Consider the following 19630-nt stretch of genomic DNA (forward strand, 5'->3'; position numbering starts at 1 on the left):
CACAGACTCTTGCTCCATCTTCAGAGTTGTTGTTCCACCTGGACCCCACCCTCTGGCCTCTTACCCCCATTTGAGAATGGCTGGTGTTGCATCAGCTATCTCAATTTCTCTGTTCCCTTTACTCATTCTAACTTACTTCCCTTTGAATTTGCAGCAATTCATTCTCTCGGGTCAAACGTTAAGACTGTCACTAAACCTGATGACAGGGATGGTGCACTTGTTGTTCAGGAAACCAACTTCCACTGAACTGTGCCTGAACACCAGCATTCTGGGCAGAATTTTCCACCTGTCGGGTGGGCAGAGCGGGAGTGGGCACGGACCCAATCGCTGCCTGCGATTGGGACCACGCTGCCACTTTACATGGGCGGGCCAATTAAGGCTCACCCAGCGTGAATCGTGGCTCCCGAGGACAACGGGAGTGGTGAGACTGCAATGACCACCGGGTCCAATGGCAATCCGGCGGCCTGTTTTAAAAAGTTGCTGCAGCCTTTGAAAGGCTGTCAAACGTGGCCAGTGGAAGGGCTCCCCAGAAGGCTGCTGGTGAGCAAGCCAGGCAGGAGGGCAGTGCAGGGGGGCCACTGTGCCCCTCATTTTTCGGACAATTGCCTTGCTGCCCCCATCAAGGAGGTGGCAGCGCAGCGGGAGGTCCTCGTACCCCAGGAAGGGAGGAGGAGGCCCCCCCCACATGACCCAATGTGGCTGGGAAATGATGGCGGAAGTGGTGAGCTCCCGTGATGTGGTGCAGCACACCTGGATCCAGTGTCGCATGACCTGTTGCGCTCAGGAAGAGTGCGTACCATGTTGGCATTGGTTATTTAACCCAGCAGGTAGGCTTTCCCCTTGGTGTGCCCCCCATCTCCCCCAAGTCGAGTGTAGTGACTACATTGAATCATTGACATGTGCCCCTCGCTGGGTGGGCCAGCAAATATTGCCCATGCTGAGGTCACCCTGAGGTTGGTGAAGAGATGGGTTCTGCTCCCGCAGCAAGTATACACTGTGACCCACATGACTGTTTTGGGGGCAACCTGGAGGAGCTGCACCTAGGCGCAGTGCTGGAACTCTAGGACATGTCAAAGTCAGGGTGATGACATGCTGGGAGGGGAGCTTCAAGGTGGCGTGGCACCGATCGATCTGCTGTCCTCTGCGCTCCACGTGCTTGCGCCTCCTCGCTATGGAAGGTTGGACCGTGTGGTGCCTAATGTGATATAGGCAGCATTTGGCCAAGGGGGTGAGGGAGGGAGACAGGCCTAGCATCTTTGTGTGAGTGTGCGGTAGCAGCGGGTGAGGAGACACTGAAGCCCTGTAATGTCCCACTCTGGTTGGGGTGGGCCGTCCGCGAAGAGAGTCCAGGTACTAGTAGCGCTAATCAATGCTCTTCTCTCCATTTCAGGAGAAGAATGCACATAATGCCACCGAGCAGGCAAAGACTGGTGGCAGCCCGGCACAGCAGGCAATTCTCAGCCACTTCAAGCAGGAGGCCCTAGATTTGGAGAGGCGCCATGTGCCCAGGTCCACCAGTATCAGTGAGGCTGGAGTGCCACAGGCAGGTATTTTTGCCCAGCACTGAGGTCACCATTGTTCTCCCAATGGTCATGGCAGTGCTGAATGTTCAATGATTGAAGTTTGCAACATGGCTTAACCATTGCTTGTGGAAGGATGAGCGCATAATGATCCGGGGGTCAAGGATGCACATTGACATCGTCTCTACGTTAACTAATCCAATGTCCCTGTTCTTCCTTTCAGCATCAATGAAGCAGGGCCGGGAGGAGGAGCAGCGGGGCCCCCTCTCACACCTGAGGACCCTGAAGTCTCACCAGCATTACACCATCTCTGCCAGGCAGGCACCAGCGCAGATACCAGCACCTCGGTGGGAATTAGAACATTGGCTAGTGTCCCGGGGGACAGTGGTGAGGGCACTTCACAGTCGCTGCAGGAGCTGGCAGAGACAGAGGGTGCCCATGGCGCTAGCAGTTGAAGGACTGTAGGGGACCAGGCACACACTCAGTTGGTGCATAATAATGTGTTTCTGGAGTGGTTCATGATGCAGCAAATGCAGCCGGGTGCGCGGGAGCAAATGGTGGAGATACATGAGGCTATGCTTGGCTTGGTGTCCGTGGTGGAGGAGTCAATGCGGACTATTGCTGAAACAACGAGCCTCATGGCCGAGCACCATGCGTCGTCCATGGAGAGAGTAGTGATTCACATGGAGAAGCTCCTCTAAGAGACTAATCAGGGCTTCTTGGGGATGAGCTAGCCTTCACATCGGCATTGACCTCTACTAGTCAGTGCCAGTGTGGGAGATGGTGTGGGCACCAAGTTTCCCAGCTCGGTGCCCATCCATCCATGGTGAGCAGGGAGGTCCAAAGCGACCTCATGTTGGTACAGCAGCTGCCTGTCGTCACTGCAGGGTCCTCTGCCCCTCTGCCAGTGACCGCTGCATCCGGTGAGGCTGCAACGACTGGGGAGATGCCAGCTGTGGAACTGGCAGCTCTGTCCCAGGCGGGGCCAGCACAGGCTCCACGGGCCAGAGGACAACCGCCAAGGCCTTTGAGGCCAAAAGGACAGCAGAGTGAACAAGCTGTCTCAGATGCCACTCTCACTGAGGGGGCAGCACCAAGATGTAGCACCCGAAAACATAAACATAAGGCACCTTAGGCACAGCATGGGTTTATCACTGGTGCTTTTGTGTTGGCCCACAATAAAGTCTTTATGAGTTGGTGTGATTTTTAACACCTTTGTCATTTTGTTTTCTTAAGTTCCTGTGGTTGTAATATTAAATTCAGACATGTCAGCATGGCTGAGGGTGCCTTTTTTTTTCTGCAGGTGGATGGTTTCCAAAAATGTTATGAGTGTTTTGTGGGACATTCAGCTTTATTAACAAGGACCTTAGTTAATGTTCCTAACCAGGCAGATTTTACACTTAGGCATCGAATATGAAGCCTGCAGCCCAGGCTTGTCCCCAAGGTCCATATGTGGTGTACTGGCTGAAGATTTGTTGGATTAAAGCCTCCCGGGTGTCCCTGCCTCCCTGGAGAATGCCTGGGTCAGCATCTACCCCCTCAACATTTCCCTCTGCATGCTCATCCTTGGGACCCACTGCTGGACTCATCATGTGCAGCAGCAGCCACTGTGTCTACATCTTCATCGTCCACGGCATCTCTCCTTTCCAGCGCAAGATTGTAGAGAGTGCAGCGTGCAACCACTATCACTGAGACACGATCTGGGGGGTACTGGAGTGCACCCCCTGAGCGGTCCAGGCATCGGAAGTGCATCTTGAGAAGACCAATGGTTCTCTCCACCACCGCCCTCGTGGAGGCATGGCTCCTATTGTACCACTGCTCAGCTTCTGTTCTGGATGGTGAAGTGGCCTCATGAGCCACCTTCTGAGGGGATAGCCCTTGTCACCCAGCAGCTATCCATCAAGCCCAGCTGGAGGACTGAAGAGCCCGGCACCTGGGAGTGTCTGAGGATGTAGGCGTCATGGGAGCTGCCTGGGTACCTTGCACAGACTTGTAGAATCTGCATCCTGCAGTCACACACTATCTGCACGTTCATGGAGTGGAAGCCCTTCCTGTTGACGAAGGCACCGGGCTCACAAGCTGGCGCCTTGATGGCCACATGTGTACAGCCTATTGTACCCTGGATGCAGGGGAAGCCAGCAATGGCCGCGAAGCCTCTGGCTCGCTGTGCCTGACTTGCCTGGTTGCAGCGGAAGTGGATGAAGGTCAATGCCTATCTGAATAGAGTGTCTGTAACCTGCTTGACACAAGTGCGGACAGCTGATTGGGAGACACTGCAAAGATCACCCACCGACCCCTGGAAGGAGCCAGAGGCATAGAAGTTGAGGGCAGCTGTGACCTTTAGAGTCATTGGCATGGGGTGTCCACCCACACAGTTGGTGGTGATCTCAGGGCCAATCATCTGACAGATATAGTTGACTGTCTCCCTTGAGAGACAGAGCCTCTTTCGGCACTGCACCTCAGACATTTTGAGGTAGCTGCTTCACCGCCTGAATACCCTGGCAGCAGGATAATGGCATCTTCTGCAGCCCCTTCCACTTTGGACTACCTCTGGGCCCTGTGCCCCTTGTGCCTACACCTGTCCTCCCAAAAGCTGAATGTGCACTTTTGGCCTCCTCCCCCTTCTATCCCTCCCTTCCTCCTCAGAGGAGGTGCCTCCAGTGGAGAGTTCAGCTCCCATTCCCAGGCTAAGGGAAGGCTTCCTAAAACATGCAGGCCCAAAAAAGATTCCTCATTGCAGAGTGCTGACCTGAAGGTTGTGAGCCCAGACCAAGTATCAGTGACTTTGAAAAACAATATTTGACAGAGCACACTTGCGACCCCACTGAGCCCCTTATCCCATCCGTGGATGAGGTTTATTCAAATGTGTCCTACCTGCCTGCCCATTGTGCCCATGCGCCGACCCAAAGGTTGCACGGGCACTGAAAAATCACCATTGATTGGTGCTTCAAGGGCCTTAATTGGCCCGTTAATTAATGGCTGGTGCGCATCAGAGATCATTGTGCGCCCACCCAACAAAATATCGCAGTGGTGCGCAGTGACGTCAGGATGCTCGCCTGATGTCACCGCGTGTCATTTTACACTCGGGTGTGCTGGGCCCGCCCCCACATGCCAACTGGAAAATTCTGGCTTCTGAACCTTGCCTTACCTCTCCTTGGACCAATCTTACCACCGAACATCAATCCATAGTTTCCAAGGCTGTCAATTACCCCATCACCTTTGGCGAACTTTCCTCCATGGTCACAACCTCACTGTCCCTCAACCCGGCGCAGCTCTCATCTACCTCCTTCCCCACATTCACCTATAGGACTGGCTTGGTGGACATTTTGTTTCAGTCTGTTCTTGAACCACACAACTGATTTCTTTTTACCTTGATTATTTCCTCTCCCCTTGTCCAGTCTTTTCTCACATGCATCTGTGACTCTTCCAACACCCTCTGCCACTTTTGACAGTTTCCAGGCTCTACCCATCCCATTTTCATATGAAAGATAAGATCATAAGAAATAGGAGTCAGAATCAGTCATTCAGCCCCTTGAGCTTGCTCCACCATTTTATAAGATCATGGTTGGTATGATCATAGACTCAACTCCACTTTGCTGCCTGCTCCTTATAACACTTGACACACCTGTAATTCAAGAATCTGTCTATCTCAGTTTTGAATAAATTCAATCACTCAGCCTTCACCGCTCTTTGGGGTAGAGAATTCCAACGACTCATGTCCCTCTGAGGGAGAACATTCTTCCTCCCTTTATTCTGAAACTATGGCCCCTAGTTCTAAATTTTCCAAAGAAGGGAAAATTCTCTCAGCATTTACTCTGCCATACCACCTCAGAATCTTACGTATTTCAAGAAGATCACTGCTCATTCTTTTAAACTCCAAGTATAGGTCTAATCTGCTCAATATTTCCTCATTAGAGAACCTCTTCATCCCAGAAAATAACCTAGTGAACCTTCTCTGAACTGTCTGCAATGTAAGTGTATACATCCCTCCTTAAATAAAGAGATCAAAACTACACAGTACTCTTAAGTGTGGCCTCTCAAAACCCTGTGCAGTTGTAGCAAGATTTCCCTTATTTGTTTTTATTTGTTCACAGGATGTGGGCTTTGCTGGCTGGGCCAGCATTCATTGCCCACCCCTAGTTGCCCTTGAGAAGATGGCGGTGAGCTGCCTTCTTAAACTGCTGCAGTCCATGTGGTGTACGTACACCCACAGTGCCGTTAGGAAGGGACTTCCAGGATTTTGACCCAGCGACAGTGAAGGAATGGCAATATATTCCCAAATCAGGGTGGCGAGTGACTTGGAGTGGAACTTTCAGGTGGTGGTGTTCCCATCTATCTGCTGCCCTTGTCCTTCTAGGTGGTAGTGGTCATGGGTTTGGAAGGTGATGTCTAAGTCTTGGTGCATTCCTGCAGTGCATCTTATAGATGGTACACACTGCTGCCACTGTGTGTTGGTGGTGGAAGGAGTGAATGTTTGTGGATGTGGTGCCAATCAAGTGCACTGCTTTGGGTCTTGGATGGTGTCCAGCTTCTTCAGTGTTGTGGGAGCTGCACTCATCCAGGCAGGTGGAGAGTATTCCATCACACTCCTGACTTGTGCCTTATAGATGGTGGACAGGGTTTGGGGAGTCAAGAGGTGAGTTACTCATCACACAATTCCTAGCCTCTGACCTGCTCTTGTAGCCACAGTATTTATATGGCTAGGCCAGTTCAGTTTCTGGTCAATGATAACTCCCAGGATGTTGATAGCAGGGGATTCATTGATGGTAATGCCATTGAACGACAAGGGGCAATGATTGGATTCTCTCTTGTTGGAGATGGTCATTATCTGACACTTGTGTGCCGCGAGTGTTACTTACCCCTTATCAGCCCAAGCCTGGATATTGTCCAGGTCTTGCTGCATTTGGACATGGGCTGCTTCAGTATCTGAGGAGTTGTGAATGGTGCTGAACATTGTGCAATCAGCAGCGAACATCCCCACCTCTGACCTTATGATAGAAGGAAAATCATTGATGAAGCAGCTGAAGATGTTTGGGCCTAGGACACTACCCTGAGGAACTCCTGCAGTGATGTCCTGGAGCTGAGATGACTGACCTCCAACAACAACAACCATCTTCCTTTGTGCTAAGTATGACTCCAACCAGCGGCGAGTTTCCCCCCGGTTCCCATTGTCTCCAGTTTTGCTAGGGCTCCTAGATGCCACACTCGATCAAATGCTGCCTTGATGTCCAGTGCAGTCACTCTCACCTCACCTTGGGAGTTCAGCCCTTTTGTCCATGTTTGAGCCAAGGCTATAATGAGGTCAGGAGCTGGATGGTCCTGGCAGAATCCAAACTGGGCATCAGTGAGCAGATTATTGCTAAGCAAATGCCGCTTGATAGCACTGTTGATGATGCCTTCCATTAATTTACTGATGATTGAGAGTAGACTGATGGGGCGGTAATTGGTCGGGTTGCATTTGTCCAGCTTTTTGTGTACAGGACATATCTGGGCAATTTTCCACATAGCCGGGTGGTTCCCAGTGTTGTTGCTGTACTGGAACAGCTTGGCTAGGGGCGCGGCAAATTCTGGAGCACAAATCTTCAGTACTATTGCCGGAATATTTTCAGGACCCATAGCCTTTGCAGTATCCAGTGCTTTCAGCTGTTTCTTGATATGTGAAGTGAATCGAATTGGCTGAAGACAGGCATCTGTGATGCTGGGCACCTCTGGAGGAGGCTGAGATGGATCATCCACTCAGCACTTCTGGCTGAAGATTGTTGCAAATGCTTTAGCCTTATTGTTTGCACTGATGTGTTGTGCTCTTCCATCGTTGAGGATGGGGATATTTATGGAGATATTTCTTAACTCTCAACAAAGATATATTCCATTGAGAAAAAAAAGACTCTACAAGAAGGATGTACCATCTGTAGCTAACTTAGGAAGTTAAGGATAGCATCAAGTTGAACAACAAGATGTACAATGCTGCACTTAGTCATAGGTTATAAGATTGGGAAACATTTAGAAACCAGCAAAGGATGGCGAAGAAAGATGAGAGAAAGTTAGGATGAAATATCAAAGCAGACAATAAAAGTTTCTACAAGTATATAAAAAGGAAGAGTAAAGTAAAGTAAAAGTTGGTGCCTTAGAAGTTGAGACAGGGAATTAATAGTGGGAACCAAGGTAATGGTAAAGACTTTGAACAAATATTTTGTATCTGTCTTCATGGTAGAAGTCATAAAAAGCATCCTAAGAATAGTGGAAAATCAAGGGGCAAAAGAGAAGGAAGAAGTTAAAACAATCACTATCACTAGAGAGAAAATGCTAGGTAAAGTAATGGATCTAAAGGCTCACAAGTCCCCTGGACCTATTCATTATTTACTTAATATTTTACGTTTTAACCTATTTTTCCTGTTCACTGTAACCACCTCTGGCTTGATACACCTTTAATTGCCTTTATTTAAGTTTAAAACACTAGTTTCAGACCCATGTTTCTCACCCTCAAACAATGTACAATTCTATCATGTTATGATCACTCTTACCTAGATTATCCTTCATGTGAGGTAATTTATTAATCATGTCTCATTACACATTACCAGGTCTAAAATAGTCTGTTTCCTGATTGATTCCATGACATATTATTCTAAGAAACTTTCCCAAATACATTCTATGAACTTATCCTCAAGACTGCATTTGCCAATTTTATTCATTCAATCAATAGGAGGAATAAAATTTCTCATCTTTATTGCAGTAACTTTTTTATAAGCCCCCATTATTTCTTGATTTACACTCTAACCTACAGAACAGCTATTGTTAGGGGGCCTATAAGCCACCCACACCAGTGACTTCTTTCCTTTGCTTTTTTTTATCTCCACCCAAACTAATTCTGCATCTTGATCTTCTGAGCCACAATCATTTTTCACCCCTATACTCATCTCATCCTTCATTAAAAGATCTCTACTTCCTTTTCTTAAATTCCATCCATCTGAAATGTGAACTACCCTTGAATATTCACTTCCCAGCCCTGGTCACTTTGCAACAATAACTGTGACGGCTATTATACAATGTTCATTTATGTCTATCTATGCTAACAATTCATCCATTTTGTTACAAATGCTGCATGCATTCAGAAAAGTGTTCTGTCTTTTACTGTGTTTCCCCATGCTGACCCGAGTTGCTGATGCACTCTTATGTTTGTATAATTTATCCATTTCAATCACCCTCTTGCTATCTTTACCCATATCACAACCCTGCCTTGTCCTTTCTCACTAACTGTATAAATCTCCCCTCACGTGAACCCTCCTCCCACTATTTAGTTTAAATTCCTTGCTACAGCCCTAGTTATCAAATTTGCCAGAACCTTGGTGCTAGCGTGGTTCAAGTGAACGCCATCCCAATCATTCTTGCCAATATTCCAGGGGAAGAAAGCTTAATTGGCACAAAAAGAGTAAAATATAAATAAATACTTATTAGCTGAAGCAATGTTAGTTGGTGGCAGTAATAAAATATTAGCTACTCCACCATTGAAAGCATGTAGTTCTTTTAACTGATTAACCAAGCACATGCATACACCCAGCAACTGTTTGACAAGAGATAGGTTAAGGTGCAGTCCAGATGCAAATAAAACAAATAAAACAATTAAAAACCAGTTTAGAAACAGGTAATACTTCTTTTAAATCTACTTTAAGTCATGGAACATCTACGGAAAACAATTAGATAACATTAAGTAATAGCAGTTTCACATTCCAGATTCGGATTGAAAAAGAGAAACCAGATAGCTAGCAAAAATGGGTTTTCTTAATGTTGGAAAGCTTTGGCAAATATCAAAGAGAAAAACACCACCAAGGTTGAAAAGAACAGGAGAGAAAAGGTAAATGAATTGGAAGAACTACAATTGGCTTCAGCATCCATATGCTTGGCAGTGAAAAACAAAACCATCAGGGTTCCTACTTCTGGTAGACCATAAAAATAAACGCAGCAGATTGAATGAATATCAAGCATTGTACACTGCAATCTAATTGTGGGACTAAACTGACTTATACACAGAATCAAGGATACCAACAATGAGTTAGAGACTAGAATCTAATCGAGTAATTCATTTGTGTTTTTGTAGGAAATAATGGACACCTGGGACTAAGTTAAAGGCTAGAATCTATTCAAAGAGTTCAGGTGGTTTATACATAGAATAAACTATATGCAGAAGTGGGTTATGTCTAGAATTCAATTGAAAAGTTTGTTTGGTTTATAAAGAACATCACAATGAGTTGAATTTAATCAAGAAGTTCAAATGCTTTATCTAATAGTCTATATACACCACACAATAATAATGCAGTCTATAGGTTATAGAATACAAATAGTCTGATCAAAAGATCAGTCTTTCACGTTCATCAGTTTTCTTCTCTTTACCTGTACTGGATGAATAATAAAAGTAGAAAATAACCAATCAAGCTACATAGAACCAAAATTCTCTCAATCATATTATAGGTTTAGTTCTTACTAGATATAACTGTTGTGACAATTCCTTACCTACCAGAATTAACAATACAATTAGCACACAATCAAATCATTCACAAAGAAACCCACAATCAGCCATAAACATCTCCATCCACCCATATGGTGAACTCCTTCCCCCATAAAATTGATAATCTTGACCTCAGATACACTGCCTTGGATAACAAACACCATTGTCTGGTACAGTCTCCAGCTACTCCACCCTCCTTGGCTCACCTTGTTGTGTCCCAGCAGACAGCCGTTTTAAAGGGACTGTACGTAGGAGGGATCCTCAGCTGTAGTCAGTGTAAAATGGAAGCAGGATTGCCAAACTTATTTTGTATAGTTCCTGTAGTTGAAGACAGAAAGGAGAGGTAGAAAAAGGAAGAGAGGAGGCAGCAAACAGGTTGACAGTGAGGGGAAGTTTTGTTTTGTCACTTCTTACTCTTAGGGAGAATAATGGGGAATATTGTGGAGCTGATAGAGGGTTAATGATGGGAGGACTGCAATTGCAGCAAAAGTGAAGGAAGTAAATGGACTAATTGGATAGTTGAAAGGGGAAGAGCTATGGGTTGATATAGGGATAAGAGCACAGTCAAAGCAATAGCAGGAAGAAGTGCAGGAGATTATAGCGACAGGAAATGATCATCTGAAGAATATATTTTCCCCTTATCCTCCATCCCAAAAGCTGCCTGCAGCTGTTGGCTCCCTTTTCCACCATACTTTGTTAGCCACCAAACAGGAAAGAGCAAAGCAAAAGAGGGAAGCAAAAGCAGAGGACAAGAGAAGCAAAAAGAAAGTTAGGGAGACAAGCGAAGATAAAGAGAAAGCAGAAGAGAGAGAGAGAGAGACAGAGAGCAAAAGCAACAACATTAAAATAATATGACAGATAGATAAGATTGAGACCATATTCTGCACATATAATAACAGCATACAGGTTAAATAAAAGTCAGTGTTTGTTATACAATAGTAGCAACTGTCTTATAATAGGCTCTGATGAAAGGTCACCAATATAAAAGCAACATACTGTAACGCTGGAAATCTGAAATAAAAACAAAAAATGCTGGATATACTCAACAGGTCTGGCAGCATCTGTGGAGAGAAGCAGGGTTAACCTTTAAGGTCGAGATAATCTTCCATCAGAGCTTTCATCACAGATGCTGCCTGACCTGCTGAGTACTTCCAGCATTTTTTTGTTTTTTTTTTATTTATGATGAAAGGTTATCTGTTTAACTCTTCAATCACGTTGCCTAACCTGCTGAGTGTTTTCCAGCATTTTCTGTTTTTATCCTTTTTAAAGTGTAAGCCTTGACTCAGTGGTAACATGTTTACCTCTTTAATTTTGTTTTGCACTTCCCCCATCCCCCACCACCGTGTGTCTATTTCACTGCATCTTATTATTTTCAGAGGGAGGCTAAGAATTAATCTGATTGCTATATCTAGCAACATAATCTTTTATTGAAGATTTATTTTACTTTAAATAGGGTGTTTCTGATTTCACTAGAAATATTGAACATAAGTCACATCACAAACAGCTTTACAGTGTTTATACAATTAGAAATTCGTATATTATATGGTAATTATTGTGAGGCAGTTATGGAGCCTCCAAAGATGGGACCATATGTCACAGATATGGCCCCCTTGTGTTATGTGGCCTAACAGTGACTCCTAATCCCCATGGAGCCTCAACAATTTTTATAAATTTATTTTTGATATGTCTTTTTTTTTTTCATTTGTCACCTCTCTCTCTCATATTATCTTCTCAGTTCCTGTCCCTTTGCTGACATATCTTCCCTGGTTATATTTTATACATTGGCTCTCTTCTCTCTGCATATGTCTGATTTCAAATTGTTTCCTATCCCTCATAACAAGTCACCGCACTCCAAAAGTAACTCAGTTGGAGGCATTTGTTTGTAATGTGGCATCCATGTAAGTATTATATAATGATTATCCCTTACCATCTGCCTCCTCCACCAGCCATTTGCCCCATAGTTGTCCTTCATATTTTGCTTCATATGTTTATTTCTCTTTCACACCTTCTCAATCCTTTCCAATCCTTTCCTTTAAAGCTTTATTCACGCCTTCTCTATAGATGTCGCTGTTTTACATTCTTTCCAGCACTTTTTTTCCCCTTCTCTCTTCCACCCCCTTCCTCCCCCGAGCCTGTAATATTTCAGATTCCTGTCTCTGATCTCTTTCCGGCTATGTGTGTATGTGCTGTTTCCTTTGGGCTCGGCTGTGCCTTTCGACCGTGTCGATTCCACTTGGTCTAAAACTGACAAAAGAAAAAGAGGGGATTATATATAATATATAACATATATATGTATGTGTGTTTGTATGTATGCGTGTAGATATATACATAATATATATATATATATTTTGAGGAGTACTCAGCCATCTTCAATGCGTTTGCCAGTACAACCGAGGATTTGACAGCCAGGGGAAGAACGTCCAGACATCCACGAAACAGGCAAGGATCCAACACCGCATCATTGGAGCAATTTCCACTGGCATTTCTTTCCACGTTTAATTGTACGAATATGTATTAGAGGAGGGAACCCCAGTATCCGCTGACTTGTACCCTGGCCAGCAGGAGACCGATTTACTGCGAAAAATTAAGGCAGGGGGAAGGGACAGTTTATAATTCTATTTAAAATACGTGTTTTTATTTTCGTTGCTGTTCGATCGAATCGGGTTTATTTACTTTCCTCAAATTTAAAACAATCTCTTGGATGATGCTCTGAAGATGTCAGTGTCCAGGGTCGGTTTTCCAAACGGATTTTTGCTGGAAGATGGGAGGATGGAGGCAGAAGTTAGCAGGATCATCCGAAACTTGGAGCTGGGGACTGTCATGACTCTGTACTATCAGAAAAAATCCCAGCGACCGGAGAGGAAAACTTTTCAGGTTAAACTAGAAACCAGGCAGATCACCTGGTGCAGGTCGTGCGACAAGATCGAAGGCGAAAGTAAGTGAAACAAAGACACACTTGGAATGTTAATAAGATGTTGAGTAACAGGTAATCTCAGGTACCAGCCGGCTGATTGCTGAGATGGAACCATCATCGCCAGATGACCTAACTATGCGTTCCAGAGTAGGACAGATGCAAACTTTACATTGCTTGGCTTCTCTACGTTACATTTTTTGCGTGGTTACGGTTGCTGATTTGGACAGCCGACTGAATCATATATCTTGAAGAGAAACTATGTTCAGGGCGATATGAAATAGATATTATAGCCAGTTCAATGTGTGTGTGTTAGTAAATATATGCTCAACACCATATTATGATCACTGATAAAATAACTATCAATTTGTTTCTCCTGTGAAGAGATACTGAGGGTTTATTCTTAATTAATTTTTTAGACAGTAAATGACTTTAAGCCATTAATTACGCCTGCTGTACAGTGACTTCCAGCCGTCCAATTTGTCAAAGCAGTCATCTGATTTCAATCGATAGTATGTTTTTGTTGGATGACAGAGGATGGATTTTAATTTTTTTCAATTAACACAAACTTGGAAAGATTGTAGCTCTAACATTGTGGATCCCAATAGGCTTTAGAATTCTTTTTTTATTAGGTCCACAGTACTGATTCAGATTTCTCTCCTCTTCTGTAAGGTTCAATTCTTGTTGAAGTATAGGTCCAAGATGCACTGGTTTCCCGTTTAGTACCTCAACCCAATGGCCATTCTTCAATGTAGGCCTATTTAGTTAATGTGAGCAGTGCATTTGAGCACTGAGCTCAGCTAATTCAAGACAACTGGAAGAGTCAAACCATTTACAACACAGAAACAGGCTGTTCAGCACAACAGATCCAAGCCAGTGTTTCTGCTCTACACAAGCATCCTCCTACCCTTCTTCATCTAACAGCATTAACATATCCTTCTATTCCTTTCTCTCTCATGTGGTTATCTAGCTTCCCCTTAAATGCATCTACGCTACTCAGCTCAACTACTCCTTGCGGTAGCAAGTTCCACATTTTAACCACACGCTGGTTTTGCCTGAATTGCTTATTGGACTTATCAGTGACTATCTTATGATTATGGCCCCTCATTTTGGTCTCCCCCACAAACTGTGCATACAGCTCAGCTATCATTAGATAGACTTGCCGGGCAATTGAGAGAACTGGGTACATATTTCTGAAGCATTTTCTCTTCCATTTGGTAACCAATTGCAGCATGTGTTCTAGTTTTGCCTGCAACAGGCAGGGAGTTTGCCTGAGGCCAAACATGATTACAGATTGAAATGTTCTAAATAAAACTGAAGCCACTAGGATTCATAAGTAGTTTGCAAACTCATCCATAAAAGTTATTTGATTAATTAGCTAATTAATTATGATTAATACATATTAAAGCACTGTTTCATGGAGCAATGAAATGGAATCTGGGACTAGAAAGATTCCACTTACTAGTTAGCCAGCAGTGGATTACTGTCAGCATTTATTGGACTGAGAAATAATGTAACCTCCAAGCTGACACGTAACATTCATATACTTATACCTCCTTTTCATCCTCAGTATATTCCTACCTTTGTTTCCAATCTTCCCCACTAAGATATTGGTCCTGGCCCAGTTAAGATGCACCTGTCCAGCTTATACAGGTTCCGCCAAAAACTGGTTCCAATGCCCCATTATATTAAATTCTTCCCTCCTGTACCATCTGTCCAGCCACACATTCAGCTGCAGTCTGACTCTTCCTTGGAACTTCAGAAGATTTCCGAAGAAGACTCATATGGACTCGAAACGTTCACTCTGTTTCTCTCTCCGCAGATGCTGCCAGACTAGCTGGGTTTTTTGCTGTTTTGATTTCAGATCTCCAGAATCTGCAGGATTTTACTTTTATTACACATTCAGCTGCACTATTCTTCTATTTCTATACTCACAAGTGCATGGCAGCTGGGGTAATCTGAAGATTACTACCTTTGAGGTACTACTTTTAAAATTTTTTCCCAGCTCCCTGAAATCTGCTTGCAGGACTTCATCCCTCTTCCTACCAGTGTCATTGGTATGGATATGGATCATGACTTCTGAGCATTCACTGTTCCTCCTCAGAATGTTCACAGCAGCTTAGTGAAATCTTTGACTCTGGCGCTAGGGGAGCAACATACCATCCTGGAGTCAGATCTGCGACCAGAGAAATACCTGTCTGGTCCCCTAGTTATTGAATCTCCTGTCACTTTTGCTTTCCTCACCTTCTCCTCCCCACCCTACTCAATATGCTGATCTTTACATGAATCATCATCCTCACTAGTATTCAGAACTAAACATTGGTTAGAGATCAGGACCCATTCAGGGGACTTCTGCAGTATACGTCTGCTCCTCCTTGACTGCCTGGCAGTCACCCATTCTGCCTACACTAAGATGATTAAAAAATACGAGCAGGAGTAGGCAGTTTGGCCCATCAAGGCTGCCTCATTAGTCAATAAGGTCATGGCTGATTTGATTGTGGCCTCTACTTTCCTGCCTGCCCCTCTAACTCTTGACTCCCTTGCCAATCAAAAATCTGTGTAACTCAGCCTTGGATATATTCAGTGACCCAGCCTCCATTGCTCACTTGGGAAGAGAATTCCAAAGTCTAATGGCCCTCTGAGAGAAAAAAATATCTCCTCATCTCAGTTTGAAATGGGAGCCCCCTTATTTTCAAAATGTGTCCCCTAGTCTAGACTCCCCCACAAGGGGAAACATCCTCCCACTCTGTCAAGTCCCCTCAGAATCTTATATGTTTCAATAAGATCACCTCTCATTCTTCTAAACTCCAATCAGTATCAACCTAATGTGCTCAACTTCTCCTCATTAGACAAACCCTTCATCCCAGGGTTTAGGCGAGTGAACTGTCTCTGAACTGCTTCCAAGGCAATAATATCCCTCCTTAAGGAAGAAGACCAAAACTGTACACAGTACTCCAGATGCTGTCTTAAACTGTCACATGACTGCCTCTAGAAGAATGCTATCCATGTAGCTCTAGGCTTACATTGATGCCAACTGCTGTTCAAGCTCTGAATCCCAGAGCTTGAGCTCCTCCAACTGACCACACTTCCTGTACGTGTGTTTGTCCAGGACATAAGAAGTGTCCTGGAGTTCCCATATGGAACAGGATGTGCATTTGATGGCACTGAAATGCCCTGCCATGTCTCTATTTATTAGACTAACTAAACACAAATAAATAAAGACTTATTAAATAAAACACAGTCACCAGCTACTCACCAATTAACAGCTTCCCTTAAGCTGATTTAACTGTTCGTTTTTTTTTAACCTTGCTCCCTGATGCTCGTGCTCCAACTACTCTGCTGCCCAGGCTGTAAACACCTTCAGAGCCGCAGTCTTTACCTTCAGGCTGTTGGGGAGGGTTTAAACCAGCTTGGTCGGGGAACGGGAGCCTGACCGCAGATTCAGAAGGAAGAGAAACAAAGCTTAAAATAGAAAGTAGAAAATTGGTAAGCGGGTTTGGAAGGTAAAGGAAACATAAGCTAGAAAATAGACAACAAGGGAGCTGTTCAGTGATTTTGCTGTCTGTACTTCAATGTAAGGAGTCTTTTGAATAAGGCAGATGAGCTAAGGGCATAAATGGACACTTGGAAGTATGATACAGTAGCTATTACTGAACCTTGGCTGAAAGAAGGGCGGAAATGGCAGCTCAACATTCCTGGTTACCGGATTTTCAGATGGGGTAGAGAGGAGGGGATGTCGCAACATTGGTGTATGTCGCAATCACAGTTGAGAGGAGGGATGATGTTCTAAAAGGAGCATCAATTGATACCGCATGGGTTGAAAGAAACAAAAAATGGTCAATCACACTACTGGGAGTATAATTTAGACCCCTAGTCAGAGGGAGATAGAGGAGCAAATAGGTATGTAAATCTCTGAGAAGTGTAGAAATAACATGGCCGTAATAGTAATTTTCAACTGTCCTGGTGTTAACTGGAATAAAGTCAGTCTGAAAGGCATAGAGGGTATAGGGTTTTTAAAATGCATTCCAGAGAAGCTTTTTAGTCAGCCAGTCCTTAGCCAACTCTACAAAAGAAGGGAGAACTCTGAACTTAGTTTTAGGGGAAGAAGCCGGGGAGGTGAAAGGGGTATCAATGAGAGAGCACTTTAGTGGTAATGATCGTAATTCAATTAGATGAAAAAGAATATGGATAAACGAAGATTACAAGCTTTGGATTGGGGAAAGACCAATTTTACTAAGCTGAGATGTGATATGACAAAAATGGACTGGAAACACTACTTGAGAGTAAACCAGTGTCAGAGCAGTGGGAGACATTCAAGGAGGAGATAAAGAAGGTTCATGAAAAATACGTTTCCATAAAGTAAAAGGGTGGGACTCCCAACTCTAGATCCCTCAGATGTCAAAGAGCTATAGAATAAGATAAGGCAGAATGTGGCTGCGAGAAGCTCAATACTGCAGAAAGCCTGGAGGAGTGCAGAAAGTGCATTAAAAAATAAATTAGGAATGCAAAGAGAGAGCATAAAAATATATTGGCAAGTAAAGTCAAGGAAAGCCAAAAGATATTTCATGAATGCTTAACGAGCAAGAAGATAACTAAGGAAAGAATAAAGCTGATTAGAGACCAAAAAGGTAACTTGCATGTCGAGGCAGAGGATATGGATCTGGTTTTTAATGAATGCTTTGCATCTGTTTTCATAAAAGAGGCGGATGAAGCAGACATTGTAGTAGGGAGGAAGAGTGCAAAATACTACATTGGGTAAATATAGTGAGGGAGAAAATGTTAAGCATTCTTAAAATTGAATAAATCTCTAGGCTCAGGTGAATTGTATCCCAGGTTACTAAGGTAAGCAAGGGAAGAAATAGTACAAGTTCTGACCACCGTTTTCCAATCTTCTCTGGCTACATTAATGGTGCCAGAGGACTGGAAGACTGCTAACTGTGAAGGAAGGAACAGCCCAAGTAATTTCAGGTCAGTCAGTCTAACCTTGGTAGTTGGAAAATTATTGGAAACTTGACTAAATGTTTTGAGGAGATAACAAGGGGGATCAATGAGGGTAATGCATTTGATATCTTTTTTATTCATTCATGAGATGTGGGCTTCACTTGGCTGGCTGAGCCAGCATTTATAGTCCATCCCTAATTGCCCTTGAGAAAGTGGTGGTGACAACTGAGTGGCTTGCTAGGCTATTTCAGAGGCCATTTTTAAGAGTCAACCAGATTGCTGTGGGTCTGGAGTCACATGTAGGCCAGACCAGGTAAGGACAGCAGATTTCCTTCCCTAAAGGACATAGATTTTAACAAGGCTTTTAATAAGGTCCCAAATGGCAGATTGGTCAGAAAATTAAAAGCTCATAGGATCCAAGGGAAAGCGGCAAGTTGAATCAAAAATTGCCTCAGACAGGAAGCAAAATGTTATAGTCAATGGGTGCTTTTGTGACTGGAAGACTGTTTGTAGTGGGGCTCTGCAAGGCTCAGTGCTGGGACCCTTGACTTTCGTGGTATATATCAATGATTTAAACTTAAATGTAGTGGGCATGATTAAGAGGCTTGCAAATGATAGGAAAATTGGTTATGTGGTTGATAGTGAGGGAGAAAGCTGGAGGCTGCAGGAAGGTATCAATGGTCTGGTGCAAAGTGGCAAAGGGAACTCAATCCTGAGAAGTGCGCAGTGATGTATTTGGGGAGGATAAACAAAGCAAATGAATACACAAGAAGTTGTAGGATTCTGAGATGTGTAGAGGATCAGAAGGACGTTGAAGTGTATGTTCACAGATTCCTAAAGGCAGCAGAACAGTTGGATAAGATCGTCAAGAAGGTGTACATGATATTTTCTTTTACTGGCCAAGGTGTAGAATGTAAAAGCAGGGAGGTTAAGCTAGAACTGTATAAAACACCAATTAGTCTGCATCTAGAGTACTGTACACAATTCTAATCTCTGCATATACAGGAAGGATGTGATTGCATTAAAAAGGTTACTGAGGAGACTTATGGGAATGTTGCAGGATTGGAGAAATTTAGCTATGAGGAAAGGTTGGATAGGCTGGTGTTATTTTCTTTGGAACATTAGAGGCTGAGGGGAGATTTAATGGAGGAGTATAAAATTATGAGTGTCGTAGATAAAATGGATAGGAAGGATCTATTTCCATTAAAAGAGAAGTCAATAACCAGGGAGGCATAGATTTAAAGTAATTGGTGGAAGCATTGGAAGAGAGAAGTAATTTTTTCACTCAAAGGGTGGTTGGGGTTTGGAATTCACTGCCTGAAAGGTGGTAGGGACAGAAACCCTTATCGCATTTAAAGAAACATTTGGATATGCACTTGAGGTGTTGTAACCTGCAGGGCAATGGACTAAGAGCTGGAATGTAGGAGTTCTTCACTGTCACTGCGTCAAAATCCTGGAACTCTCTTCCTAACAGCACTGTGGGCGTACCTACACCACATGGATTGCAGCAGTTCAAGAACGCAGCTCATCATCACCTTCTCAAGGGCAGTTAGGGATGCGCAATAAATGCTGGCCTAGCCTGTGAGCCCACATCCCATGAAAGAATAAAAAAAAACACTAGATTAAAAAAATAGGCTGGATATCTCTTTTGTTGCTGGCATTGACATGATGGGCTAAATGGCTTGTTTCTGCCCTGAGTATCTTTCTATGTTTTAATCCTTATTTTCCTTTCATCACTTCTTTTCCTCAATCCTTCAA

At 44.0% G+C, this 19630-nt stretch overlaps 1 protein-coding gene across 2 annotated transcripts in view; it reads left to right on the forward strand.

Annotated features, from left to right (window-relative positions):
* The first annotated feature begins 12203 nt into the window (after positions 1-12203).
* LOC121279090 (1-phosphatidylinositol 4,5-bisphosphate phosphodiesterase gamma-1-like) overlaps positions 12204-19630 on the forward strand; it is a 280051-nt gene continuing 272624 nt past the window's right edge. For both annotated transcript variants that reach the window (XM_041190003.1, XM_041190004.1), the window contains exon 1: positions 12204-12955. In XM_041190003.1, coding sequence (XP_041045937.1) covers positions 12736-12955 — 220 coding nt within the window. In that variant the 5' untranslated portion in view covers positions 12204-12735. The remainder of the gene's footprint in view (positions 12956-19630) is intronic.

The sequence above is a fragment of the Carcharodon carcharias genome, chromosome 6 (genome assembly GCF_017639515.1).
Source record: "Carcharodon carcharias isolate sCarCar2 chromosome 6, sCarCar2.pri, whole genome shotgun sequence".
NCBI classification, from domain to species: domain Eukaryota; kingdom Metazoa; phylum Chordata; class Chondrichthyes; order Lamniformes; family Lamnidae; genus Carcharodon; species Carcharodon carcharias.